General features: G+C 32.0%; 5 protein-coding genes and 1 long non-coding RNA gene across 13 annotated transcripts; 3 read left to right on the forward strand and 3 right to left on the reverse strand.

Moving 5' to 3' along the window:
* Positions 1-186: 186 nt before the first annotated feature.
* Positions 187-13,834, reverse strand: CLIP-190 (Cytoplasmic linker protein 190). 3 transcript variants are annotated; one of them, XM_066741027.1, is made up of 21 exons: positions 13,652-13,816; positions 13,159-13,288; positions 10,034-10,099; positions 9,245-9,397; positions 9,007-9,171; positions 7,972-8,173; positions 7,579-7,795; positions 7,085-7,135; positions 5,441-5,581; positions 5,204-5,368; positions 5,059-5,079; positions 4,154-4,334; positions 3,464-3,769; positions 3,274-3,392; positions 2,899-3,211; positions 2,682-2,833; positions 1,398-2,620; positions 1,250-1,334; positions 982-1,181; positions 737-909; positions 187-326 (listed from the first exon to the last, which is right to left on the reverse strand). In XM_066741027.1, exons 2-21 carry the CDS (start codon positions 13,259-13,261, stop codon positions 280-282), a joined length of 4,083 nt encoding a protein of 1,360 aa, XP_066597124.1. In that variant the 5' UTR covers positions 13,262-13,288; positions 13,652-13,816; the 3' UTR covers positions 187-279. The 3 variants fall into 3 exon arrangements, with proteins under 3 accessions (XP_066597124.1, XP_066597126.1, XP_066597127.1); XM_066741029.1 differs by lacking the exon at positions 10,034-10,099 and having other exon boundaries at positions 13,652-13,815; XM_066741030.1 differs by lacking the exons at positions 9,007-9,171; positions 9,245-9,397; positions 10,034-10,099 and having other exon boundaries at positions 13,652-13,834.
* Positions 9,450-13,150, forward strand: LOC136781975 (uncharacterized). 3 transcript variants are annotated; one of them, XR_010824042.1, is made up of 5 exons: positions 9,450-10,136; positions 10,213-10,288; positions 11,171-11,252; positions 11,590-12,471; positions 12,599-13,150. It is a non-coding gene; the product is annotated as an uncharacterized lncRNA (long non-coding RNA). The 3 variants fall into 3 exon arrangements; XR_010824043.1 differs by having other exon boundaries at positions 11,593-12,471; XR_010824041.1 differs by having other exon boundaries at positions 11,171-12,471.
* Positions 13,835-15,564: 1,730 nt separating the features above from the next.
* On the reverse strand, positions 15,565-16,756 carry LOC136781973 (DDRGK domain-containing protein 1-like). The gene is made up of 2 exons (XM_066741031.1): positions 16,539-16,756; positions 15,565-16,412 (listed from the first exon to the last, which is right to left on the reverse strand). Exons 1-2 carry the CDS (start codon positions 16,627-16,629, stop codon positions 15,652-15,654), a joined length of 852 nt encoding a protein of 283 aa, XP_066597128.1. The 5' UTR covers positions 16,630-16,756; the 3' UTR covers positions 15,565-15,651.
* A 101-nt stretch (positions 16,757-16,857) lies between these two features.
* LOC136781910 (WD repeat-containing protein 48) lies at positions 16,858-23,156 on the forward strand. Of its 4 annotated transcripts, none has more exons than XM_066740931.1 (12): positions 16,858-17,483; positions 17,722-17,938; positions 18,086-18,298; positions 18,386-18,681; positions 18,757-18,942; positions 19,015-19,329; positions 19,395-19,497; positions 19,576-19,741; positions 19,811-20,002; positions 20,260-20,425; positions 20,487-20,611; positions 20,682-23,156. In XM_066740931.1, the coding sequence occupies exons 1-11, from the start codon at positions 17,436-17,438 to the stop codon at positions 20,547-20,549; spliced, it is 1,965 nt and encodes a 654-aa protein (XP_066597028.1). In that variant the 5' UTR covers positions 16,858-17,435; the 3' UTR covers positions 20,550-20,611; positions 20,682-23,156. The 4 variants fall into 4 exon arrangements, with proteins under 4 accessions (XP_066597028.1, XP_066597026.1, XP_066597027.1 ...); XM_066740929.1 differs by having other exon boundaries at positions 16,860-17,483; positions 20,179-20,425; positions 20,487-20,606; XM_066740930.1 differs by having other exon boundaries at positions 16,860-17,483; positions 20,179-20,425; positions 20,487-20,606; positions 20,687-23,156.
* Positions 23,157-23,294: 138 nt separating this feature from the next.
* Positions 23,295-25,295, reverse strand: LOC136781915 (haloacid dehalogenase-like hydrolase domain-containing protein 2). The gene is made up of 4 exons (XM_066740941.1): positions 24,913-25,295; positions 24,423-24,719; positions 24,000-24,210; positions 23,295-23,935 (listed from the first exon to the last, which is right to left on the reverse strand). Exons 1-4 carry the CDS (start codon positions 25,002-25,004, stop codon positions 23,768-23,770), a joined length of 768 nt encoding a protein of 255 aa, XP_066597038.1. The 5' UTR covers positions 25,005-25,295; the 3' UTR covers positions 23,295-23,767.
* LOC136781912 (uncharacterized) lies at positions 24,831-27,599 on the forward strand. The gene is made up of 7 exons (XM_066740932.1): positions 24,831-24,963; positions 25,198-25,355; positions 25,432-25,524; positions 25,585-25,918; positions 25,983-26,170; positions 26,240-27,201; positions 27,269-27,599. The coding sequence occupies exons 2-7, from the start codon at positions 25,303-25,305 to the stop codon at positions 27,571-27,573; spliced, it is 1,935 nt and encodes a 644-aa protein (XP_066597029.1). The 5' UTR covers positions 24,831-24,963; positions 25,198-25,302; the 3' UTR covers positions 27,574-27,599.
* Positions 27,600-27,640: the final 41 nt, after the last annotated feature.

The following is a 27,640-nucleotide window of genomic DNA, read 5'->3' on the forward strand; positions in this document are numbered from 1 at the left end:
ACTTTATTTTATATTTACATAATAAATATATATTATAAACAAGAAGGTTAGTTTAAGTATAAGCTGTACACAATAAATTACATCACACTTAACTCCATCTAAGTTAAAATTGCTTAGCAATTAAGACTTGCTGAAGTATATCTCCTCAGAAGATATTCTTATGTGAGAGTAAAAATTAAATTTTACAAGTGAAAAATAGACTCTGTAAAGTATCAACAAACTTTTTCTCTTTCTCATAGGTTTTCTCTGGCAAGCAACGTGATAAAAATTGATCAAATATTAAAAAGTTTCTCCATCCTCGCAATTGTTAGTGTCATGTCCAAACACTGCAAAAAAATTACGAGATTTGAATCATATGAAGACGAGATTAATAATTGAAAGGACTCTCTAAAATTAACATTCTAGAGCAAAAAGATGTGTCAATAGTACAGTATTATTCGAAGACTGATTATAACCTTATAAGAGTATTTGAGCGACGTTAGTAGCTGTTTATTTTTTAGTACAACAGTCAAATTTTTTAAATAACAAAAAGCATTGCTTAAACAATTGCTTTTGTACTTAGAAATCGACTAATAAATTGAAAAAAGATAATTTTTAATACAAAAAAGAATTACTAATGTTTTTAATAAGTCCAACAAGACTGAAATCAATCTTTGAATATCACTGTTACAAGATGTCACATTATCGCCCTATAATGTCAATATTGGGGATCCCGTTAAACTGACTAATTCCTCACTTTCACAATTTTCGCAATAAGGTCTTTCAACTGACGGCTTTTTAGATTTTGATCTTGCGACTTCTTCAAAGTCTTGGCTTTGACGTGGACAATCTTCAGTTTCATGTAGATCAAATTGATCACAAATATCACAGAACATACGTGGTGCTGCTACACGTTTGTCAATTGTACTTCTACAAAAAAGCCATTTATAAAATTTACCGATTGCAATAACTATATTCTACAGTCATAAATAATGTTGATACCTGCTATAATCATCAGCTTCATTAGCTGGAATGCCTATTTCTAGTACTTCAATTTTACATAACAATTGTTCATTTTTCTTTTGCATATCTACTATCACAGAATTGAGAAAATCTATTTGGCTTTTCGCAGTTTCGTATTCCTCCTCTAATTTTAGTGTAGTGATGTTCTCGTCGCGCTGCTTTATGTCCCCGCCTGCAGCCTAGTGATCAAAGGGAGCTTTAGTGCTTAAATTATATTTCTTTTAAAATCATAAATTTAAAAGCTTACATCGTAAATATTTTTGTTGTTTTCATTTGTCACTATAAGCTGATCTGATTTTTGTGGTATTCTTGATTTGAATTCTTGTTTCTCCCTGAAAAGTAAAATTACTAATTAGAATAATAAATTCTTTAAATTGCTTTTTGTAAGAGCTTACAGTCTATTATTTTCTTCTTTCAATTCTGCGACTTCTAAATTAACCAGATCTAATTGTTTCTTCAGATTAGTCAAAAGAGACTCATCTTTATTATTTAACTTTTCAACCAAATTTTGAATGTATTTCTCTTTTTCTTCATCGATATTTTTCATTGACATTTTTAATTTTTCCATGGCCATATCTTTTGTGTTTAATTTATCCTCTGTATCCTTTAATTTAGTTTCTAGAAGAGTAATTTTCTCGTCTAAGAAGGATTTCCCTTCTGTCAAAGCATTTATTTCAGTTTCTTTTTTCTGCAAATTTTCTAAGGCGTCCTTTAATTCGATATCAGATTTTAACCGAGCTTCTTTTAATGAAGTTGTTTCTTCTTCTTTTATAGCAATACTTTCCTCAGCTTTATTTAATTTATTTTTTAACTCCTCAAGATTGGCAGTCATTTTTTCTAAAGAAACCTTTAAGTCTTTGTTTTCATTTTCTTTACAAATATTCACGGACTCAGTATCTTTTTCGAAATTGAATAGTCTTTCTTCAATAACATGACACTCCAAAACTTTATCTTGAATCTGCTTCTCTAATCTAGAACGATTTTCACATTCTAATTGTAATTTTTCAGTAAATTCCTCGATGGTCCATCGATTTGCACTTTGCTCCGATTCTAATTTCACATTAATCTTCTTCAAGCTACTTAATTCCTCCTGAGACTCTTTCAGAGTAGTTTCTAAGTAATTCACTTTTTTTTGGAAGGCCACTTTATCTGCTTCCCAAGCAATTTTTAAATTGGTCAACTGTTCTTGATTAGTATTAGCCTCATCTTGACTTTTCTTCAATTGAATATTCAACTCATTAATAATATCAGATTTCTGTCTCAAATTTTCCTCGGTTTCTTTACCTCTCTGCAAATCATTTTGTAATTCTTTTTCCTTTTCTTCTTGGTACTTCAACTTCTCAGATATTTCAACATTATTCTTTCTCTCTATTGCTAACTCAGATCTGACACTTTCCACATCCTGCCTCAATTGCTCGACCAACAAATTGGTTTTGTTCAAAGTATCCCCTGTACTTGACAACTTTGCTTCTGCAGATGCCAGAGCACTTTGGGCCTGGAAGATTTTTTCTCGTGATATATCCAATTCTTTCTCCTTATTCCTTAAGTCTTCATTGTACTTAGTAAGCTGCTCAGACGAATTCGTTGATGTACTAATGAGATTCGCAATATCCAATTCCTTAAAAATATAAATATTTAATAACATAATTATTTTGTCATATTATTCATATTAAACATACCAATTTTTCTTTTTGCGCGGTTAGTTGAGCGATCTTTTCGTCTGCTCTTACCACTTTTTGACTTAAACTTTCAGTATTTGTTTCAAATCCTTTCTTCTCGCTTTCTAAATTATTCTTTGTCTGTTCTGATAACGTTAACGCATACTGTAACTCTGTAAAAGAATATTTTTATGTTTCATTATCGGTTTTCTGATTATCTATTATTAATTTTTGTTACCTGATACTTTCTCTAAAAGATTTTTAATTTCTTCGTCTTTCCCGGCTATGATAGATTTCAATTCAGCTAAATCCTTTTCAAGATTATTAAGCATCAAAGATTTATGCGAAATTTCCGAGCGAATCTCATCAATATATACAGTTTTTTCTTGGATTTGTGCTTGAAATTGCTGAGTTAAATCTTGAAATTGCTTTGAATTTAAGTCTTTAGAATCCTCCATTTCTCTATCTTTTAAGTCCAATTCACGTCTAAGCCTCTCTGCTTCAGATACAGCGTTGACAAATGATAAATTTAAAGCAGTCATCTCGTCCTCCTATCAATAAGAAAAATAATTAATACAAATTTTTTTTAGCAATAATTTGACTGAAAATGTACCATTTTCTGCTTCTCTTCTATAAGTTTCCTGGCATCCAAGCTCTTGTTCTGATATTCCTGTATTTTCTTAATAAGCGTCGAGTTTTGTTCTTCTATTAATTTTAATTTTGCAGTAATCTCTGTCGATCAACAAATATATTAATCAATTTAATTGCCTTCTAGTGTCTGTTTCTTATTTATCAAAACAAACCTTCATTTTTCTGCTCAGCCTCTTGGCATCTTTGAGAGGCATTTTCCATGTTAAACTTATACTCTGTCCTGATACCCTCTATAAATTCCAACTTCTCCTTCAAAATAATTTTAGTGTCCTTCGCTTCTTTTTCTATTTTTGCTAAATGTGCATTTTGTGCAGTTTTGCTTCTTTCCTCTTCTAGCAATTTATGTTCTAGTTCCTTAATATGATTTTCATGCTTAACTAATAAATCAGACTTTTCTTCTAACAGTTTTGTTAAACTTATCTTGGATTCTTCCAGGCCCTTATAACGGTTTTCCAAACCTAAAACAGCAATTTTATTAAAAGATTTCAGTAAATATAGATATAAATTACAATTAACGATATTCCTGAATAGGAAAGCAGGCAGATTGATGCACCATTAGAATTTTTAATCAAGTTAAATTTTATATGTTTACCATATCTCTTAAATATGATTAAACATGCGTGATTACACAAGTGTTGCTATTAATGCTAACTATTTAGCCAATAATACATGTGTCGTTTTCAGAGTGTTGAGCCAGAATTTATTATAGCACGCATAAATTATTAAATTTAATTGTTTATTCAATTTTACTACATATATAAAATTCAGATTTAATTTTTTTGTATCAATTTGCTCTATTTCCCATTAATTCCTGAAAGTTCAGGCAACATCGGTGCAAATACCTTTGAACTCCGGATTTTCTTGAAGGTTGATAGATGATACTTCATTTTTAAGTAAGGCAAGTTCTTCTTCAGTCTCGAATAATTTTACACTATCTTTCTCAAGCTGAACAATGCGCTCTCTCTCATCCGAGAGCAGTTTCTCGAGATCCTTTATCCTATTCTCATATTTAGTATTAATCACCTATTAAAAAATTATTTCTTTATCCACAATATACGACTTTACGACTTTTACATTAGTGTCTTAAAAAGCATATTGAAATACAGATGAAATTCTTAACGACCGTTTATTGATCTCTCGACTATAGAAAATAAATAAGCAATAATGAAAATACACAGACATATCATAATATTCAAATAAATTAGGAACAAATTTGAAATCGATTTTCATCACTTAAAAAAATAAACAATTTAACTTGAGCAACAAAATATAATAATCAATAACTAATCTATTAATGAACGATTTTAACGAAACAGCATTTAGAAGCATAAAAATATGCCAACCTAGTAAATGCATGCAATAAGGCTGCTGATAATAATTTAACAATTGTAAATTTCCTTACATACACAACACCAATTAGAAGCTTTGAATTCAGTTCTAATAAATGTATTCTTAATGAAATGCAGTCAAAATTAAATAAATAACAAATAAACCTAAAGTCTGTGGAACACAGCACCATTGGAAAGCTTAAAATCAAATTCTACCAAACATAGTGTGGATAAAAGGTAGCTATTGCAAGTGAAGCTTTTTAAGAAATTGCGTGATGAGAGTAGCAAAATATTAAAACGTTAAGTAGCTCTAATATCTAAAGGCGAGAAGTTAACTGACAAGCTACTATAAAACAAGCAGTGCAGAAGTATAGCATCAATGTATCCACGGACCCATCCTGTTGTTTCCGGATACTCACACTTTGCAGTTTTTCCTCTTTCTGAAAATAAACGATAAATTTGTCTAATTGGCCCTCTCCAAAAGAAATTTTATGATTGACCACCACCATCAAGCAATCCCTGAGAATTCTATTTCTTTAAAGAATCAAAGCTAGCTGATTATACCTGTATGTCGTCCTTATTAACAGACACCTCTTCGAAACGAAACAGGAGATCCTCATATTTCCTTTTTTCCTCTTTCAGTTGTGCCATCAAATCATTCTTTTCTTGCAATAATTTTGCAAATGCGTTCTCAGCGTCGAGAGTGGTCCTCTCCATTTCCTCGCGAATCTAAAGAGGGAAGAAAAATAGTTATTAATGACCATTGGTTGGTGTGCATTGATGAAATGTATTTTTTCTTACCTTTTCATATTGATTTTTTAAAGAGACAGCCGATTGCTCTGCTTGATCAGCCTGGATCGAAGCTTTTGTCGCTCGTTCCCTGTCCAAATCTCTTTCCTTCTTTAAATTTTCTATTTCTTGCTGTTTCTCTTTCAATTGATCCTACGGAATCACAAACATATCTGTAGAATACCTTCAAAGCATTCTTGGCTTAAGAATAATTAATTACATCCTAGCTCATTACTTATTCTCTCGTGATATCGTCACAACTGATTACATCATAAGAATGCTAATGATCTAACAAGAAAAAAAATAATTTAATTATCTGTACAACATCGAGTTTTACATGAAAACTGAATGGAGGTCGAGAAATAAATCTTGTCTATCTTAGTTGAGACAATCCATATTCGATAATGATCTTTTGTCGTGTAGGCTGTTCAATGATGTTACCAAAAGCAGCTTGTACAATTGTCATAACAGCGTCGAATCCTACATATGGAATTTTACCTATTTTTATTTACACTCGAACTATGTTTAATTAATAATAAGTTTTTAGATGTCGAAATGTGGCTCTCAATGTTTTTGGCAATTATTACATCTACGATAACTGAACCATTACGCAATTGGTCTTTATTGTACTACCAGGTGCTCCAAGCTTCGGTACCAACAACTACTACATACGCACTAAATTTATACTAGGTGTAATATACAAAGTTATCAAAAAGTCGAAAAATAGAGAAATACCTTAAAAACTAAAAGTGTTTCAGTGAGAAAAACTATTTGGTATGTATTTTTAATAGTTGTAAAAATCCAACAGATGGCTGTGTCTGGTTGACCTTGGAAGACATGTCACCTTAACTTTTTTAAGCAGAAACCTTTATTTTTCTCAATATACCGTAGTAACTTATCTCAAGAGCTTTCCAAAACACTGTATAAATGCATCCTTTAATTTAAATGTTTACAAGTTATTTGGACTTGAAATTAATAGCTAAATGAATGAATATACGTCTGCATGTATAATATTCGCGCATGTCATTTCATCACACCCATTTGCTATTTCTAGTCAAAATATTTAATGAACGCCTAGATTAAATGGAACATTCATTTAGTGTTTTGAGAAGCTCTTGAAATAGGATATCAGAATATGTAATAAAACATGTATATTTCTATTTTAAAAAATTCAGTGATTTTCATGTCCTTTAGAGTGCCTTTCAAGGTCAAACTTACATAGCGATATGTTAGATTTTTTAAACTTTTAAAAATGTACATTATCTAGTCTTTTTCACTAAAGCGCTTATTTTCGAAATATTCAGCTATTTCCAGACTTTTAAAATACCTTTTATGTGTGTTGGTTTAATAAAATTAAAAAAAATCATACAATGATCAATAATATTGAACAATATTCGTTGAAGCTCTCTAATCTATACTGACCTCACCTAATAGAGTAATAAGGAGATCCAAGAGGACGAATCTTTTATTAATTATACAATAAGATAAAAACCACCAAATATTGCTACAACGTTAACAACACTACTCAAAAAAGCTACAAAATTAATATTAACAAAGGCAAAACTCAATACATATATATGCAAACTGATTTCTTTCAAAATTAGTTAATTGGCTTACTACTATACATTATGATAGGTTTACGAATACTGGTCTCACCTGCAGGCTTTTTCGAACAGGTGTGTTGGAGGACGTGCGCAAAACAGGCCTCTGCAATATCAGATGCAACAAAATAAAAAATTCATGCAACTTGCACAAGTTAATTCGCGCATGCGATTCAATAATTTCCTAATGAAAATAACAATGTCTTACAAACTATTCCAATAACACATTTCTCCAGAACTTAGGAGAAGTTACAACAAGAAAAAAAACTGGATTGAATTAACAACAAGATAAGCGAGAAAGGAGAAGATTGGTAATGATCATTGTAATATTGTTACAACAAAATTGTTATGATTTTAAAAACAATTAAATCACTAACCAATGATCTCCCTTTTCGACAAGAATAATAACAATAAAAAGCAGTAATAGAATAAAGTGTAGGGAGTTAGAAAAGAAGAGGAAGACGAAGTGTAGAATAAAACGAAGCGGATGGCGACGCGCAATCACGAGAAGGTTCGCTCCTGGCTCACTTCCGGCATGGCGAACCTTACCCTGGCACCGGAAACTGCAGTCAAGCTGGTCCTAACGCTGGTGGTAGCGCTGGCGAGACTTGTCAACGACTCTCGACTGTTTGCCTTCCTTAGGCTAGCGTTCAACGCCGCCCCGGAAGGCTTATGGATTACACAGATTGATCTTTTGCTAGCTGGTGACCTGCTGACCTTGCTCACCGGTACGAAGAGTCCGTGCTTAGGCTTGCACACGAAATAGCTGAAAAATTATGTAAATCTATCTTAAACCGTTCGGTGTATTTTCTGTTTCTACAAACTCAATTTAATAATCGAACGTCAATCTGTTCTTCCGATTGGTTCGCAAGTCAATCAAGCTTCGTTCGATCGTCAAACCGAGTTGTTCTTTATTATTTAGAGGTAATTTCAAGGTCAAACCATTTTCCATCAACGGAGCCGTCATTCTTGCCAAGAGGATCATCTAGCTCCACGCCGCACCATTCGCCGGTCTGGAAGTGAGTGGGGCCAATAAACCTGAGGACGCCAGTTTTGCTACCCTGACTGGATGACACGATGACCCTCTCGCCAACCCTTAGCTCCCGGTTGGATGTAGCGGATGCCAAACTTGTCGTGGACGTAGCTGTAGTGTTAGTAAGGTTATGTTAGACGTTGCTTCAGCCATTTTCCATAGAATCGTTCTTGGACCAATCGTGACTACTTTGGAACGAAATTTAGGTTATGGTCACGGTCAAGGTCATGCGATAGATAAAAACATGCAAAACGAATCGAAACAAATATATTTAATTAATGACATATGCCGATATAAATTGTATATGTGTACTGTAAAAAAATACTAATAAAATTAATAACGGTTGAATATACATATATATGTATAGTATAAGAGTGGAAAGAAAAGGATTTCTTATGCTAATTTTTATACAGTGCTCATTTCTAATACTACAGTTTAAGCGATAAATATGAGTGTATATATATATGTATATATATATTATTTCTAGGTATAATGTAGCTAATAGAAGCGTGCATTGCTTAACGAAAAATTGGGAAATTTAAGAAGATTCCTCCAATGGGTGAAACATTGGTTTCCCGCCATTGAGGGAATTTATCAGTGACGTAAGACGAAATTACATTGACCAATAGTACTGCGTAGCATCGACAAATTCATACAAATACGCTACTTAGATGGGTACATAAAATTGCTGTATGGAACCCTTCGAGCCGTAAAATTTTTTCTTGCTAAAAATATTAATTGTAACGTACTCGAAGAGATTTGTAAAGATGCGGTGATGTACAGAAGCTTTGCGGAGGTGAGGGGGGGGGAGCAAGATGGTGGCGTGACGCTGTGAAGGCTCTACGAAAGTTTTCTAGTGGTTTGTTTGACTTTTTAGGACCTATTTGTGTGCTTTTACGGGATGTTTTGGAGACTCTATGGTGAATTCTTGCTGCGATCCTTACTCAATGACGGCGACACTGATTTGCTGAGTGTGCACCTGATGCTTTCCGTTGGCGATATAGATTCGTCAAGTGGCTCCCTTGTCAGCCTGGTTAACCTCGAAAAAATTCCACGTTTCGGCTCGCATTGAAAATAGCGAACACCTGCGACCGACCCGTCGTTTTTTCCTGGAATACGAAATCCACCATACCCCAGTTGTATGTTTTCCTTATAATTTGCAGATTTTGTTGGTTTATTTACCGATTTGCTCGTCCAGGACAACCCCTGCCCAATCACCCGGGGCAAACTGTGTTTCCCCGATGTAAGCTATGGCACCTGGTTTTGTTCCACCGACCCATACCCGATCTCCTATTATAAAGCTGTCGGTGTCCTGTGTCAGGATCACGCTGGTATCTGGTTCAATCGAAAATTTTACTTTCACAATTTAAGATCCCTTTAATATATCTACTCTATATTCTTAGTTCATTATTTTGTCGTGCTATAAACTGTACCTCTTTTTACTCTTTGTCATTTTATACTGCGTCGCTTATTTGTAGGATTTTAAACATAGTTTTTGCTATTACTTTTGGATCAAATCTACCAAATAGACTTAATTCTGAATATTGCGAACATATGCAAAGCAAATGAAATAATTTAAGCAAAAAGTTTGGTAATTACAAATTGTCAGCCTTTTTTATCAACTTCCGCACCAATGCAGATGTGGAGCTTTCTAAAGTTTAATAGGCAAATTGACAATTGGCGATTGCCGGGTGGTCATTTTAAATAGTTCGTATGTTCTGCATGAGTTGGTATCCTGCTTAAGTATATTTAGAGTTAAATCAACTTGGTCATATTAACCTTTCACGTAAAACTTCTTTATTTTTACTACTGCTACTAATATTATTTACAGTTCGTATACATAAACGTGACAAGTGGTCAGAAAAGCATAAATGAAGAGACAAAGATACAGAGATAGAAGAGAAACAACAGAGAGAGAGAGAGAGAGAGAGAGAGAGGAAAGAAGCAAGTTTTGTACACCAAGCAACCTACCTGATCCTCTACGCTCACCAGCCTCGGATAGCCGACGGCCATGGGTTTCCCACCGATCCATTTGGACTGCCCATGCAAGACAATGCAAAAAACAATGCAAATCGTACAAAACATGCTGCCAAAAACTCAAAAGTAACAAATAAAATTCTGATTTTTATGAAAAATTCATTATTTTCCAGATTTTTCAGCAACTTATAGCTAAATCCAAAGAAATCATAAATCAATTTTTCGTGCTACTTGATAAAATTATAAACGGTACGATAGTTACTATAATTATTTATCACTATTGTTGCTTCTATTGTTATTCGCCTTGCATTAAATAATCAAATCAGTTCGATAATCCCATAAATCTATATATAATCGCTGCTCATTCATACAACTAATTCCCGTCTCATTATTATTAAGTTGCTACACTTTCTTGATTGATTATCCGTTTCTTTTGATACTCGTCGAATTAATGAGATTGGTTGTTAATCACTAGTACGGAATTAATGAAAGATCATCGAATGTGAATCAAAGCTTGCGTGTTTTCGCGTAATAGTATGAAAAGTAACAAAATCCACAAATGGAATGACCGGTATGTCCGGATATACCGCGCGCGCGATTAGCAGGATAATTAATTATTTATGCTGAAGCGTGGGCGGTTCAGTAGTAGGCTGATCACGTGGGCAGATCACAAATCCCGATTTATCAAACACGAAATTCTACATCAAAACAATGCATGCCATTTCCCGTTTTTTCTTACACGTTTTATTACTAATCGTTAAACGTTTCTTCAAGTTGTCATCTTTCCTTCTTATTTTCCCGCGCTACGACTTTTATTTGTATGAACAAAGTAAACAACAGATTTGATTAAGCTCATTCGAGCAGGTATCAGCCATAACAACTTTTAGGTTTGATGAAAATGAATTATCTAGAGGATACTAAATAAATTGTTTAGAAATGAATATTATATGGCTACAGTATCTGTTCTCTATACTAAATAAATACTGTTGAGAAGTTAACACGCGTCGCGTTTTCCCTTCAAAATAAAGAAACTTAATTAAATATAGATCTAATTCTTAATTGTCGATAGATCTTTGAAATTACATTAGTTAATATTTTACTAGTGGATTAATTACTTTTGTGTGGTTTCAGATTTTATTGTGAGAGGAATGTGTTAATGTTTCTAAGATGGCGGAGATGTTGCAATGTTTAATTCCTCAAGCGAGAAGGCTGTGTGAGTAAACAAGGTTAAGCACTGTGTGTATAGTGTTCGAGGAACAAGTTATATAGTTTATAGTAGGCAATTTCCGAACGCTCAAAAGAGTTCTGGACTTCTCGAAAACTACTTGACTTTCATGGTCCATATTTTGAAGCCATCTTAAACGTGTTGCGCCAATTGAGTATTGAAAAAAACCAAGCAAACATACTTTTTATTAAATATTATTAGTCGCTGTGTATTCTTACGAGTTTTTCGATTAGAAAAACGAAAAGAATCACAGATCCGTTCCTTTTTGATATACTGTTGTAACACACAAGTTACAGTAACTAAATATACACCTGTCTTATTTCAGTAGTACGGATAAGAGAAACAAGTCCTGTAACAAATTAGATGCCAAGATCGAGATGCAGGACCCCGATAAAAATAACATAGGAAAAGTAAACAAACAGGTTTTTTGAGGCTGCAAAATATTGAGATGGAAGGCGGCCGAAACCGATTGAATAACCTCGAGGGCCTTATAGAGTTGCGTCATTCGAAACTCGAGTGTTCTCAGGACGCGAATGGCAAACGAGACGTTCTTGGACAAAAAACTTGGAAATATGATACTGATTATTGCTGGCTGTAATAACAGTTAAGGATTTATTTTCATTGAAAGTTAAATTTTGTCATCACCATAAAAATCAATCGGTGACAGATTATAAAGGTTATGGCTATATAAATCGAGTGTGCAATTGCATACGTCACCCAAAGATCAAGTATTCTCGGTTTTTGAATGGCAAAGGAGATGTTCTTGAATTAAAAGGTCGATAAAATGCTACTGCCGATCGTGGATCATTGTGTGATAAAGTAAAAGATTTTAATTAGATTTCCATAATCTGAATCTTTATACTTTTCCCTACGAAAATCAATCAATATCGGTTAAGATCGGTTATAATCGATACGGCTAAAAGAAATCGAGCATGTAATTGCATAATTGCATGCGTCATCCGATGACTACACCGGCTGCAGTCACCGGTGAAGCCACTTCAGATGCACCAATAAGGCGACATACGTGCCCCCCATAAACACCGGATTATGCGAGCTTTATAACATTCACACAAGTTCCACATAAAAGCCATCTTTCTCTTCCCTTATATCATGCAGTGTATTAAAACCTAAAGCACGCCTGAAGTTAAACTAAAATTTTTAAACAATCAAAATAATCAATCGTAACTCGCCGAAACAAAATGTTCAAGTTAGTAATCATTTAAAGTATATTGAAATGAAGTTTTTTAATTTTTAAATAAATGAATTGATTACAACGAAAGGTAACTAATGATAAATTTTAGTTTTGTTAATCAAAGGATTTTTATTAATTTTAGGCAAATTTCGTATTATGGAGATGCATCGGACGATTGTTAAATCAATTTTGAATTCTGTGAGTTGGTTTTCTGGATTTTTTAACGCTGATTTTGGATTTTTTTATGGCATCGGTGAATTACCAGTGTTTGCCTTAAGAGATAATCGAGATGTTGCGCCGTGGAAGGTGAAAATACGACTCGCGGGATTCCTGAGAATATCCGAGCACGTTTGCTCTGGACTATGTGGGCGTATCTTGTAGTAAAATTAATGAGTGAACGAAGGTGGCGCCAAGCTCCATGCTGGAAAAATCTAACAAAATTTTTTTTCCAACTTCCATAACCTACCTCTACACAATAATGTTATGTTACAGTTAAATTCTTTTGGAATACAAACACTTCCTTCCTCTTAACTATGGCAATTATTATTGTGCCATATTTGTACAGAAATTAAGTTGTAAATAACTTTTCATTAATTTAAAAATATTGCTTCTCTATATACACATTTATACAGAAAAGCATGCAGTTCTGTACAACTACACCAAAGCGGCTGATTTCAAGATGACAAAAAAATACAAACTTACTCATTGATGATGTTCTTGGGGAGGGAATTGGAACAACTGTTGGTCTAGGTGGCAGTGTGCCTATCTTCGAAGGAGGCTTTATTCCTGAAGGTCTCTCTGTCATCTTGTATTCTTACACCCTTATATAACTCTGTAATATTAAAAATAGAAATTACAATTCTATAAATGTGGTATTGGACGTAGACCCAAGTAAAATAATATTTTTTATTAATTTTTCAAAAACTAAATCATGATATCAATGATATATCATGAATGACAGTTCTTGTTATGGGAGGTTAGGAAATCATTAAATAAGTTTATTACACGTTTGTAAGCATTTTTGACAGAATTTTAGTAGATCAAAAAGGAAACTGAAAATTTAGAGGGTTAAATTGGGAAGATGTTAATTAAAGAGAGATATCAGGTTGAAAATTGGAGAGGTTAATTAATGGAAGGAATGGATTAAATTAGGTACTTGCACAGTACTTGTTACGGAAAAAAATTCTATTATTACCTAAGTAAACAATGGGACACGTATTGCTGGATTGGGAATTCACGAATCCATTCCGTAATATTTTGGCATATTACATTTAGCACTAACGCGAATAAACACTGAAAAGAAAATAATGGTACTAACTGCTAACGGTATGTATAGATTACAGAAAAGAATTTCAACTATGGTACGGTCGGTACAGTCAACTACAGCGCAACACTATAACAACTAATACTGTCAAGGCAATTACGACAATTATTGTCAAAGCAAATCAATTTGGAGTATTTTGGAGACAATGGAGACGGCGCGGGACTTAAGCGGAAACGTTATTAGAACCACCTTTCGGCGACTGTTGGTGGTCTTTAGAATGAAATATTAAATTTCTCTGATGATAAAGTAGAATGATATTAAAAGCCAAAGGGGTGTGTTATTGATGGCTACACTCCTCCCCTCTTTCCCTTAGGCCCAATGGGCCCAACACCCCCAAGCTTGGCTTATGTATGTACATACATACGTATGTAGATTAAAAGACTCTGTAAGAGCTTATCTATAATCCCTAATAATATAAAAAGTGATTGTGACAATTTTGTCAAAGAATCTATTGAATTGGAAAATAATGAATGCAAATTGCTAGAAAATGACTGTATTAAAAAATTAGGGAATTTACCTTTTTACAATACTCCTTTGCCAAAATTTAAGTCTAAGAAGAGAGGTAAATTAATCAAATGGACTAAGAATAAATGGGATCTGATTAAGCAGCAACAATTTCTAAAAGTATATATATAATTTTTTAGTTAAAATCAATTTTTACTTTATGTTAGATAATTTATTATTGTTTCTTTTATCATTAAGTGGAGCTGTAAACATATTTCAATCAGAAGAAAAGTATCAAGTAAAATGAAAAAAAAAGTAGCATTAAGTTCATAACTCCAAGAAAGTCTTTTCTAGAATGAATATTATAAGGTAATTTGTTTTAGAAAATTTAACATAATAGAAATAAGAATTATATATGTTTGAATTACTTGCATTTTTCAAATATACAATTGGGTGTTTTTAGAAGTCACAAAAGATCCACAGAAAAAGTACATAGAGAATTAGCACTCTCATTGAGACAAAAAATTATTTTCAAGACACAAATGAAACAAAAAAATGTTAAAAGTCAATTATAAAAACATGTTTTATAGTATTAGTTAGTTTAAAGTTGTAATTTATGTATTAGAATTCGTTATAGCTTACTTAAAATGGCCGATGCATGCGTGAAAGACAACGTTTCTCTCTGCAACTCGATTAAACATATCAATGTTATATTTTGTATAGGACCTCTCTGATTTAAAATAATAATATGTTTCGAAAAGGAAATATGAAAATTTTAATATATTTTATAGTAACTAAAATAAGTCTTCTTACATATAAACTATGGAGCATATTAAATGGCGGACTTTATGTATTATGTATATATACAGAACTCAAAATATGTGTATGATTTTTTATATTATTATATATTTTGTAATAAAAATTTTTTAAATATTTAACTTTCTTTTACATCTTTATAAAAACAGAAATTTAAAATCTGCATAATTTGTCAAGTAGGAAAAAAACAACTGGTTTTTCATCAATCTTTTCGGTAGTGTGCAGGCTAGTAGCATAAGTTCTTGGGAGTGAATTCAAAATCATAAAGGAAAGAGGCTGATCGCTATCTTGATTATAGTTAGATAGAGCACATAATAACATTTACCTATGAGTTGCATTGATACTTAACATTAATAAGTTTAATGTTCATTGTTTTGTTTAAATAACATAAATTGATTGTTTTATTCGGCTTTATTCTTACCTCCACATTACATCATTCCTGGTGTGTACAGCATGAAAGAACACAAATAAAGAAAAATATTTCAAAATTATACAGAAAATAAACAATTTTGAAACAAATCATACATGATCTCACTCTACTTTATTGTAGTTTTTTTCAGTGCGGTACAAAATAATACACCCGTTGCTCCATTGTTAATGTTTCCATGTTCTTAATGAGATACATAATTGATATTTATCAATTGATTGGAGTTTTCAGCAAGTTCTGTTATACTTATTCTACCACATCCTCTTACAAAATTACCAATATCTCTAAGTTCATTTTCAGAGATATACACAAACTTGCCACGATCATCGATCACACCAGTCAAATCGCCACTTAATTGCAATTTTTGAATTCTGTCTAAAACTATTAATGTTTTCATTGTAAAATGTACAGCTAAATCTTCTAATAGAACTACTTTCTTCAATCTTATATATTTTATGAATTCTTGTAGCAAATTATTTTCATTTTCACTTGTATATTCTTCAAATCCGTCTTCCTCAATGGTAAAAGCAGCTTTTATCTTTAAATATTCTGCATGTTCTTCATTTTCTTTTATTTCTTTTGCTTTTCTTTTTGCTTCTTCTTTTTTTAATTCCAATAAACGCTCATTTTCATTTTCCTTATCTCTTTCATCTTGAATCTCTTTTTCCCTCTTTTTCCGATTTTCATTTTCTTGCTCAATTGCATCACGCTGTGCCCTTTTTTCTGCTTTTGCTTCTAATTTTGCTTTTTTCTTAGTACCAATTTTATGAAAAGGAGATTCTATGTTTTTCTTTATTCCATCATTAGCTGTTACTGTTTGAGGACCAACTTCTTCTCTATTTGCAGCATAATTCATTTGTGCCAGATGCCGGTTTCTAACACCTGTTGTATGCCTTATGGCCCTTTGTGGGGTTGCATTTTCAAAAACAGCTGCGTTTTGATTCCCTACATTAAAATTAATATAAGTATAATACGATATAACCGTAATTTTTAATTCATATTTTTAAAAATAAAAATTGTACAATTTTGACAGTAATAAGTTATAACAGACTTAATATAAAATCTACTAACTACTTGCTTGTTGTTGCAGATACAATGTAAGAATTATAATAAAAGTTATTATAAATGCAGCTAGTAATAGTAAATATATGGTATCCATCATTAATCATTTAATAATACAAAATCTAACTTTTTCTCTTTTTTGGTTAGTTTGGTTTCAACATTGGAGTTATGAAAGGGAGGTATTGGGGCAGGATAGCCATATTGCGATGTGTCAACTGTCAGTCAAGTCAGCGACCAGCGTTGCCAACAGTTCCATGAAATTAGCACCGCGCGAAAGCGCGGTAATCCGATTCACCTAGTGAATTTGTCGTTGCATTTAACAGTTAGGTCGTTAGGTTGTTGTACTCCTGCAAAGGTTCTGCTGTGTCTTGTGTATTATTCACTGTTCACAGTGTTCACTGCTATCGCTGACTATCACAATTCTGATTAATATACCGAACTATATGAGAGAGAATATTGAAATAAATTATTTTCAAGCGGTGGAAGCAGAGTTTCTCCCGTGTAAATTAAGATTATTCGCGAAGCCTAGCATTCTTTTTAATTATCTACAGTTTAAAAATAGGCCTAGATTTATAATTATAATACTAATGTTACGTGTGTAGTGCATTTACACCGGCATTAAAATTCCGTGGGTAACGAATACGCAATAGTCATGAAAGTGAGAAATTATTCAACGCTAAAAATTTATCGAATTTCTGTGATTTATCAGAGATGCTTCAACAATTAATTAAGTGAAAAATTCAAGAAACGGTAACTTCACCAACGTGGAGATTTGTAGCGATTAAACGACAATGAAGCTTCTACGAGGTTTCGGCACATTTGTGCATGTAATGGTTTAATTTGTTGAATATCAATGTCCTCGTCAATTGTTAAGTTGTGTCAAATATTCAAACACATTGCAATATAATGGCAGCTCACAAAACGGGCGCACAAAGCGCTCGAAAAAAGGTCCAAGTACGTGCACTTAATAAATTGGAATTAATTTATTCCCAATCCATTTTTGTATAATTTCCAATACCACTGAATATCAGTTTTCACTTATAACCTATTACAATATCCCCTTTGTATTTTTAAGTGGTATAAAGTTATCTTGCATAACTAATTAATACTTAAGAAATTATCAACCTACATTACAGTAATTCACGTTAGTTTAAAGTACACAAATATTTGAATCTTTCAAATCTTTTCAAAGGTTTCAATGGTTATAAGGGATGAAGTTGAACGAAGACATAGAGCAGGCGTAAATTCTTTACAATATGACCCAGCTTTACATCGATTGTACTCGGCAGGACGAGACAGTATTATTAGAATATGGAATTGTAAAAATTTGAAAGAGCCATATATTCAATCAATGGAACATCATACTGATTGGGTTAATGATATTGTTTTATGTTGTGGTGGTAAAAATTGTAAGTATAAATTTACAAGTCTATGATTAACCCTTTGCACTCTGCTGTTATCGTACAGAGAGTATTATGTCCCTTCAGAAGGGACAGCGAGTACAAGGATTAAAATATAATATCCTCTGTTAATTTAATATTTTAACTCAATTGTAGTAATATCTGCCAGCTCAGATACAACTGTTAAAGTATGGAATGCCCATAAAGGTTTCTGTATGTCAACTCTTAGAACTCATAAAGATTACGTAAAAGCACTGGCATATGCAAAGGATAGAGAACAGGTTGCTAGTGCAGGTTTGGATAAAGCAATTTTTTTGTGGGATGTTAATACACTTACTGCCCTTACAGCAATTAATAATACAGTAACAAGTAAGCAAAGTTCTTTATGTACAAATTGTAGTGGATATTAATTCAACATTGTGTCTTAATTTATAATTTTCTCTTTTATTATTTCAGCATCGTCCCTAGTAGGTAACAGAGACTCCATATATAGTTTAGCTATGAATCCCCCTGGAACTATTATAGTAAGCGGAAGTACAGAAAAAGTTTTAAGAGTTTGGGATCCTAGGAAGTGCTCAAAAATTATGAAATTAAGAGGCCATATGGACAATATTAAGGCTTTAGTTTTGAATAGGGATGGTACTGAGTGCCTCTCTGCTAGTTCTGATGGTACAATTAAATTATGGTCTCTTGGACAGCAGAGGTGTATTCAGACATTTAGAGTGCATAAAGAGGGTGTGTGGGCATTGTTGGTTAGTAATCCAAATATTTTTGTCATTTCAATAGGTTATAGAAAATATTTATACTATTAATCGAATTATTCATAGGCAACAGAATCTTTTAGTCATATGATATCTGGTGGAAGGGATAAAAGAGTAGTAATGACTGAATTAAGCCGACCAGATAGGTATACAGTGATATGTAAGGAAAAAGCTCCTATTCTGAAAATGGTCATGACACCTGATCAGAGCAGTATTTGGGTAGCAACAAGTGATTCAACCATTAACAATTGGGTAACTAAATCATAGAAATTTCTTTCTAATTTATTGAGCAAGCATTTAAATATATTTGTTATACTTTTTCAGAGTATAAGTCATGATTGGCAAGATATAGGAATAGGTGATTATTGTGATACCGCTGGGAGCGGAGTGCAAGAGTTGGTAAAGAATACAGAGCCGACTCAGAAAATATTAGGTGGACCAGCAATAAGACATTGTCATGTCTTAAATGACAGGAGGCATGTTCTAACCAAAGACACTGAAGAAAACGTAGCTTTGTATGACGTATTAAAAGCTTGTAAAGTAGAAGACTTGGGAAAAGTAGATTTTGACCAGGAAATTAAAAAGAGAAATAAGATGGTATATGTACCCAATTGGTTTAATGTTGATCTAAAAACTGGGGTAAGTACATTCAAATAATTTTAATCTTTTATAAGTACTTTAAATATATATTCTGTACCTTTTAGATGTTAACTATACACTTAGGCCAAGATGAAAACGATTGTTTCTCAGCTTGGGTTTCAACAAAGGAAACAGGCTTGGCTGAAAATGATGCCATAGATCCAAAAGGTACTTGAGAAAGAAGCATGAAAGATATTTGAAGCAATTGTAGAGTACTAGGATTTTAATACATTTGTTTTTTTATAGTAAATTATGGAAATCTTTTATTACAAGCTCTTTTGGAGCATTGGTGGAGACCACTGCACGCGGACGATGAAAATGAAGGTAATGGAAATGATGGGATTCGTCCGACTCATACAAGCGGGGGTAATCCATATTTTTCTGTACCTGGTCACACACCGGTTATTTTTAGGTAAACATTTATAAAATGAATTCAACGAATTTTTTGTTAAATTATTGATAATTATCTTTGCTATTTTAGCGAAGTAGGAGGACGTACCCTGTACAGGCTGCTAGTTAGAGATGCTGCGGGAGAAACCGAAGGCTTATCTCTGACTGAAACAGTGCCAGCATGGGTGGTTAATATAGTTGTGGAGAAAAATTTACCACAATTTATTAAAATACCTTTTTACTTACTTCCCCATGCCGCATCTGGTGTAAAAAGTTTAAAGAAGTATGCCATGTTTAATATTAGCAACATAATCAAGAGACACGGTAGTGTCTCGACGGCAAGTACATATAAAAGTAGATAATGACATGTCTATACCGCCGAGCACTACCGTGTAACTTATATACAACTATACATGGCTCTATTTGTGTATTCATTATTATTTATTTTTCTTTCTAAAGAGACAGATTGATAGCTAATGATTTCATTCAAGTTCGTAAAGTAGCAGAACATGTTTATGATAAAGTACTTGGTGCTGGTAGCGATTCTGGTTCAGTTGCTGGAGGAGGTAATACGGTGTCTGGCGGATCTCCAGCTGGAGATCGTACAAATACAGATTCCAATGCTGACAATTCTTCATTGGCCGAAGAAAAGGTTGAATTGTTGTGTAACGATCAAGTTTTGGATCCGTCTATGGATTTACGAACGGTACGACTTTCGATGGTACCAAAATCACAAATACTCTAAACATGCTTTTTTTCAATCTCAGGTCAGACATTTCATCTGGAAAAGCTCAGCAGACTTAACACTCCATTATCGTCCTGTTAAATAGTTAGAATTGAATTTAATGAAACGAGGATCTCTAGAGTGTGCCTGGTTTTACATCGTGGTAAGGTAAGCTTCCATTACGAAATCTATATTATATATTAGATCTTATTATATAAAAATTTAAATTTGTTCCTAGAATAGCAAAAAGCATGTGGGCAACGTATAGTGTATGGCGCCTTGTTCCAACCTCCTTTTATGAAACATTTGGTCAATTTTTAATAGATGTTTCATAAATTGTAAGAACAACATTTTATGCGAAGGTACATACGAAGTATTTGTAGTTTATTGGACAAATGATTAAAAATTGATAGAAGTATTAATTACCATTCAGCACTTATCGTCTTAAAAAAACGAATTTTAGTTATCTTTTAGTCAATTGGATGAATGAAAGATGACTTTAAATTAACTTTGAGTCATTTGTGCCGTATGGGTTTATATAAATTATGAGCTTTTTATACACTAAATTCCTGAGGCCAAATCACGTTAGAGAAAGCATCGGTTACCGTAGGCAAATTTGATTTTAAAAGTAGTATATAATTATAATTTGTACCTGTTGTTAGTAGTTTATAAATTACTACCGTCAGCCATACTTCGTCTTCCGATTTTGAACCTACAAAGGCTAAGCACAAAACTAGTGATGATAGGCCCAGGAAGAAATACATTTATTAATCTGTAATATAATAAAATTCATTGTCATGAGAAAATTAAAATAGATTTTGTTTAAGATGTTATAACGATCACTTTAATATGAGAATAATTTTCACGTTGGACTACATACCTTGTGTAAATGCATAAAACTTGTACTCCAGATACTTGCCTTGTTATCTCGCTAATAAGTGAGCTACCAAAAGAGAACAGAAATGAAGGGTGATAAGAATCAAGAAAAAAAGGAAGGGAGATGAATATGTCAATTTATTATTAATCAAATTATATTTGAGAAGCCAAATTAATAATTTGATATGTCCTATTAGAAACAAAAACGAATGTAACCTTTCTGTCTTTGACATGGTAAGATCAAATTCTGTTTTAAGTAAGACTGTTTACTAGTAATACAAACGCTAATAATAATAAAAATTAAAATAGAAATTCAAAAGTATGAACATATAAATTAGTCAAGAACTTTAAATAATTGAATCTTGACAGAATTTGATCTTAGGAGACAATTTTAATGCATACAAATAAATATGAAGATATTTTAGGTAATTATATGTTTATCTCTATACAGTCTATTAAGATATATAAAATGTACATATATAAACGTTTTAGGTACTATAATTGTGGATAATATCCATTCTGTTATGATAAACTCTTCATAAATTTTAATTTATAATTTATAAAAGTTTCTACAACAATTGAAATGGAGTAGAATGCTTTTATTGCAAAGTGTGATCGAATTGATGTGGAAGATATTTTATCGGACCCATGATAAATTTTATCATTTATGAATCAACTTTGTGGTTAAGAATTTAACTTTTTAAAAAGCAATTAAATAGACGGCCATGCTTGTTTCTTTACATTTATATTAGAAAAATACAAACTGATTCAGTATTGTCGTAATGAAATGGCTGTAATTTACCAGGATACTGTATTGTAGTAAAGCCTATCTCGACCTGACAAGATTAATAACTATTAGAATTGTGCTACCAAATTTAATATATAACACTTTTATTTATGTTCTATCTATTCTCATATTTACATATAAACGTAAGGTTTAGTAAGGCAAAGCATTTCGTCTAAGCTATTAATAACATCTCACTTCCAATCAATTATTTATTCCAAGCATCAATTGTTCTGAAAGTGCACATGAAATTATGATGTGCCTGATGTTAGATTATAAGTTATAGTGGGCATTCCAGTCATAAGCGACTATTTTGGTTTAAAAGAAAATCATTGTAAGAATATAATCTTATAGTGCTTGGCATAATTATTAACCATTTATCAACAAAAGGCTATAAATATTAGCTTATATTAAATTTAAATGTTTGTTAATGCTTAATGATATTACTATTTTGCTATTATACGAGTATTTTATTTTAAATTTTATATTTCAAGACTAAAGGAAAATTCTCTACTATTGTTTTATAAAATAGACATTCAAATATATTTTTTGTAAATTTTATATATTATATATAATACATTTGATTTTTTTTAAAACAAGGAACAGCATAATTTTTGGATTATTCATTTAAATATACAGTATTATTTAACAACTGAATTATCAATTTTATAAGCGAAAATTCAGGTAAAACGCCATTTTCATTATATAATGAGTAGTATGTAAGGGTGTTAAAATTATTCCATCTACATTTGGCAAATAGATGCGCATGTCTTGAGAAATCAAAAGCTAATTAGTGGAAACAGAAATCTATACTCGTTTGAATACATGCTGAAGCGGTCGTTAAGAGTTTCTTTCATTTCAAAGCTAAATATAATGCATGGTGCCAAATTTTATACTGACCATAATCGGAGCGAATGCACCATTTATCTAATAAAATAGGACGAAAGGAATGAAAGTTTGGTTTGAACGTGTAATTTTTATGTCATGATTACGCACGAACTGCATGATTTTTATAATATAATGTATTTATGAATAAAACTTCAATGAATCTGTTTTAGGATTACTTATATATTCAAGAAATATTGTCTGATGAGTTATAAAATTTTTCAAAATACATGTGTGAATCTTTAAAAGTACATTGATGATTAGTAATACATAATTTTGATACCTCTATCATTAAAATGTAAACATGTGCATCTGAAATTAAGTTAAGAAATTATTGTACAAATACACTTAAAGTTAAGTTGATCTTTTTTGTTATTATCATTACAAGTAATAAATGAAGGATTTATATGTTAGAAAAAAATCATGTTTTGTTTGTTAAAATGTAAATTATATTATCGAAAGATGTAAAATTACCATTTAGTTTTCGAATATTAAATTCTATTCGCATATTGGAACACGGTCGAGACTGAAAATTGTAAAAGTCATTAAATTTTCGCGCATACATTATACAATAATTGTTTTTTAACTGACACAATAAGCCTCATATCAAAAGGGAAATCAGTTTCCTTGCAATTGCTATCTAGTTTATATTATGCTAATGACACCATGAAATGTATGCCATTATATCGAATATTTCACACTAATATTTAAATAAATATATAATTTAATATAGAATTGCGCCTCTATACCCAACAATATTTAGTGTACATGTAAAGCTTTTATATTGCGCTATTTATAATAGCATCAATAGCTTCAACTATAGAAGGGCAAACTTTGGTTGGTGGTGGATCAATGGTATTTTCGTCATTCTCTCTATATTTTCCTGTTTGTACTAAAATACCTTTTATACCGATTGCTTGTGCACCAGCTACATCATCATTTACATCCTAAACAAATAAATTTAATCGATTAAAATATGAGAATATGGAAAAAGTCCTCACTGTTTCTTACATCACCGATCATAATAGCCTCTTCGGGTTTGATATCCCCCAAAGCTGCTTTAAAAAAATTAGCTGTAGGTTTGCCAACAACTTCCGCTCTAACTTTTGCCGAATATTCTAATGCTTTAATAAAGGCTCCTGGCCCTAATGCTAGTCCGTCAGGTCGCTTGTAATATTTCCCTTCATGAATTGCTATAAGAGTTGCGCCATCCAGCAATAATCTAAAATTTTAATATTTAAACTAAAATGTGATATTATGTAGGACATTCCACACTAAATCATCAAAGACCGCAGACTCGACAAATTGAATTAATTTCTTAAAATTTGTTGCTATTCAAGATTTACCGAAAGGCGTTTATGTATATATTTAGCATGGATTGTCCCATGTGCAGTACATAGTAGTTTATATACTCCCGCGTTTTAATCCACTAACCGAAACGCTTCATTTAAAATTTCATATTTAAATTTATCTGGTGCAAGACCTACTAATATCGCATTTGGTTTTTCGTCAGTAATCAAATCCTCAAAATCTTCCACTGCCTGCTCATCAAGAAACAACAGTGGTTTTAATTGCTTAGATATTATCACTCTTCTTGCTGCTTCCAATGAACTGAATATTTCTTCTTTATCAATTTTAAATCCTAGATTTATTAGTCGATTATACAACAAATTCTTTGATTCTTTGGTTGTATTCGTGACAAATTTAATATTTATATTGGTGCTCCGGAGTCTATAACAAGAATTAGTTTGAAATTAAAGTTTCCCGCCTTTTACATTTTGCCAACTTGAGGTAAATAAAAATTTATCTCTTTTTTATACAATATTCCTATTCTGCGAACGTAAACACTTGATAAGTTTATTTGACTTTTATCAATTATGATTTGAGGCATTATAAAATGTATTATAATATATGACGAAGTTACCTATTTAAAGCTTCAACAGCTCCAGTTATCACTGAATTATCAATATGCAAGGTACCGCTGAGGTCAATCAGTACCATTTTGAGCTTTGCCATATTTGAACTCTTTTGTTGGAATTGAAAGTATTATTTGAAAGCAAAAGGTCTTTTTGTAATAATTTCCTTACTAGTATAGTTTGAATGAATAACTCTATCAATATTGCGCTGCGTTGTTTCATCGATGCTGCTGTTTTTACTGTCCACAGTATCCACTTCTTTTACTTCTTTACTTACAAATCCTATCCTACAGAGACTTGTAATCAGTGCAGTTCACTATCCATATACCTCTCACAACGATAAGCGTGCCTAATAGCGGCAATAACCGCTAATAAAAATCGGATACACGTATTGTATAATGGCCCTTTATGTTAAGTCTAAGGGATTTAAAGTTGTACCATGGTTTTCTACGTAAGCGCAAAAAAATTTACTACTTTTTTAAAATATTGATTCTTTTTTGTAACAAAAAGATGTTTTTTCTATCAAGGTCCGAATGGTACAACGTGTATAAGTTAGTTTATTCCAATAATGTAAGCGATCAGGCAGAAGCATATAAGATGCTTCTTGTGTGGAAAGCAAGGTAATATTTGCTCATATAACTTATGGAGGTAAAAATTTTATTACTATACATTTCACACAGGGTTCCAAAATTACCAGTTGGAATTGATTGTTCACTAGCTCTTATGCAAATTTGTTTGAGAGATCGTGAATGGACTCCAAAAATAAATAAAGGAGAATTACCGATCCACTATGAGGATGACTTACGTCTTATGTATTCAACAACCATAATGAGAACTTTGAATAGTATATCTCATGTAGGTCTTACAAAACAAACATCTTTGTTTCAAATAGCTAGGCAACTTAGAATTCCTGAATGGATTGTAAATTTAAGGCATGATGCTGCTCATGGACATGAACTACCATCTATTGGTATTATGAGGACAGCTGTTAATATATTATTAACATGGTTACATGTATGCATTTTTATTTTATGCATATTGAATGAAAAAGTTGAGGCTTTAATTAAAGTATTTGTAGGAAGAGTATTGGTGCGTCGAAGCAAAAACTATGGAAGAATGCTATTTGAATCGCCTAGAGGCATTGGAAGCTGAGGAGTATGAAGAAACTCAAGGATTTTCTGATTTAATAGAAATATGGACTTCAGTTTCTTTATATGCCTTAGCAAATTATTCCTTGGTAAAGAAGATCCCTGATGCAAGACTTAGGTAAGGCAAAATATTAGATGCAATGTGATGTTTGCGAAGGGAATAATAAAATATTATATATATTTCCAGAGAAACGTTGGAAGATTTGAGAAATTATTCATTTGGACGTAGTAGTAGTAATAAAGAATGTGATAATGTTGATACTCAGGTGCCTCTTCAAATTGATGGTCAATATAAATTATTTACGGCAAAAGCTATTTTGCTAAAAGAGTTATCGCTGTACATTACCAAAAGCAACTTAACTTCGCTTAAAAAAGATGTTATTGTTCGCGTTTTAGTGAATTGTGAAGCTTTCCTCCCTAGTAAAGAGTTTTTAAATCTCTTTATGAAAAATGAGGAGACTTCAGAACTTAATGAATTACCATTAAGTATACTTCAATTTTGGCAAGATATTATAGTTCTTTTGCACGAGAACAAAATATTGGACCATTTATTTTTCAAATTGTACGATCTGTTAAATAATGAGCTTGAAGAAAGTAACAAACGACTTTTGGCGTCGTTATGGTTAAAATATGTTATTCAAGCTTTTATTAAATTGACTACTAGTCAACAAGTATTATGTTCTTTGCAATGCCAAGTAGGCAATAAAGTAGGAAAGAATCAGTCAAAATCGTTGATTTCAAAAGTGAAGGAGAAGGTGAATAAAAACTATCCAAAACTTAAACAAATTTTGTGGCTGAATTTGTCGAGTAATGTACCTGACAGTATAAAAAATGAGAATTTTATAAATAAGTGTATGCTCGAAGTAAATGAATATTCTGCAAGATTTACAGAGTCACTTTTAGAATTATTACCAACTATAAAAAAAGAGACCAAAGCCTCTTTATTAGAATTAATTAAAATCTATACAAATAAACATTGTGCAAATCATGACATCACTGAAAAAATATTTACAATAAATGAAATTTTAAAAGAAAATCCGAATGTAAATATATGTTTACAAAATATGCAAGATAATTTTGATAAAGCAGAAGATTTGGTATATTTGGCAGACCAAACAATTCGAAATCGGAATTTGATGCTAGCACACGGTATGTACTTGATAATGCAATGTAGAATTGTCTTTTTCGCATTCTTGATATAATTTATACATTTTAGCCGATCATAAATGGTCAGAGTGTCCCATTGGAATCTTACCATGGCAAATTGGTTTAATAGAAACGCTGGAACCATTCCAAATTCCACCAGAGCATTATAACGTTTTCACCTCAGACTCAGAAGTTATTCCAGGTTTAATTGACAGTGCTAATTTGACGATGCAAAGCAGAGTTAATTGGAATCGTGTTCTAAAAAAGAAAAAGAGAGCCAAAAAAAGAGAAAGAAGAGACGCTGACAATATTATAGATACAGCAATGAAAATAATTAAAAAAAACAAATTAACAGATCTCCAACAAGAATGTTAGTAAGTTGGATTCAAATAGGAATAAATCGGGCTTTTATGAGTTTCAAAAGGTTATAAAAAGGTGTAAA

This window comes from Prorops nasuta, unplaced genomic scaffold (assembly GCF_024137725.1).
Source record: "Prorops nasuta isolate Cenicafe-Biocafe unplaced genomic scaffold, Cenicafe_Pnas_1.2 PNAS00024, whole genome shotgun sequence".
In the NCBI taxonomy this organism is placed as follows: domain Eukaryota; kingdom Metazoa; phylum Arthropoda; class Insecta; order Hymenoptera; family Bethylidae; genus Prorops; species Prorops nasuta.

Coding starts and splice junctions, on each gene's coding strand:
- CLIP-190 (XM_066741027.1), bottom strand. CDS start 13,261: ATGACAGAGAGACCTTCAGGAATAAAGCCTCCTTCGAAGATAGGCACA. Junction 9,172..9,244: donor TGTCCTGGACGAGCAAATCG/GTAAATAAACCA, acceptor TTCGTATTCCAG/GAAAAAACGACGGGTCGGTC. Junction 910..981: donor GAAGCTGATGATTATAGCAG/GTATCAACATTA, acceptor GCTTTTTTGTAG/AAGTACAATTGACAAACGTG.
- LOC136781973 (XM_066741031.1), bottom strand. CDS start 16,629: ATGATGGATACCATATATTTACTATTACTAGCTGCATTTATAATAACT. Junction 16,413..16,538: donor TCTGCAACAACAAGCAAGTA/GTTAGTAGATTT, acceptor ATTTTAATGTAG/GGAATCAAAACGCAGCTGTT.
- LOC136781910 (XM_066740929.1), top strand. CDS start 17,436: ATGGCAGCTCACAAAACGGGCGCACAAAGCGCTCGAAAAAAGGTCCAA. Junction 17,939..18,085: donor ATGTTGTGGTGGTAAAAATT/GTAAGTATAAAT, acceptor ACTCAATTGTAG/TAATATCTGCCAGCTCAGAT. Junction 18,943..19,014: donor ATTCAACCATTAACAATTGG/GTAACTAAATCA, acceptor ATACTTTTTCAG/AGTATAAGTCATGATTGGCA.
- LOC136781915 (XM_066740941.1), bottom strand. CDS start 25,004: ATGGCAAAGCTCAAAATGGTACTGATTGACCTCAGCGGTACCTTGCAT. Junction 24,720..24,912: donor GCTGTTGAAGCTTTAAATAG/GTAACTTCGTCA, acceptor TTCTTGTTATAG/ACTCCGGAGCACCAATATAA. Junction 23,936..23,999: donor AGGCTATTATGATCGGTGAT/GTAAGAAACAGT, acceptor TTATTTGTTTAG/GATGTAAATGATGATGTAGC.
- LOC136781912 (XM_066740932.1), top strand. CDS start 25,303: ATGGCCCTTTATGTTAAGTCTAAGGGATTTAAAGTTGTACCATGGTTT. Junction 25,919..25,982: donor TATTATTAACATGGTTACAT/GTATGCATTTTT, acceptor AAGTATTTGTAG/GAAGAGTATTGGTGCGTCGA. Junction 26,171..26,239: donor ATCCCTGATGCAAGACTTAG/GTAAGGCAAAAT, acceptor ATATATTTCCAG/AGAAACGTTGGAAGATTTGA.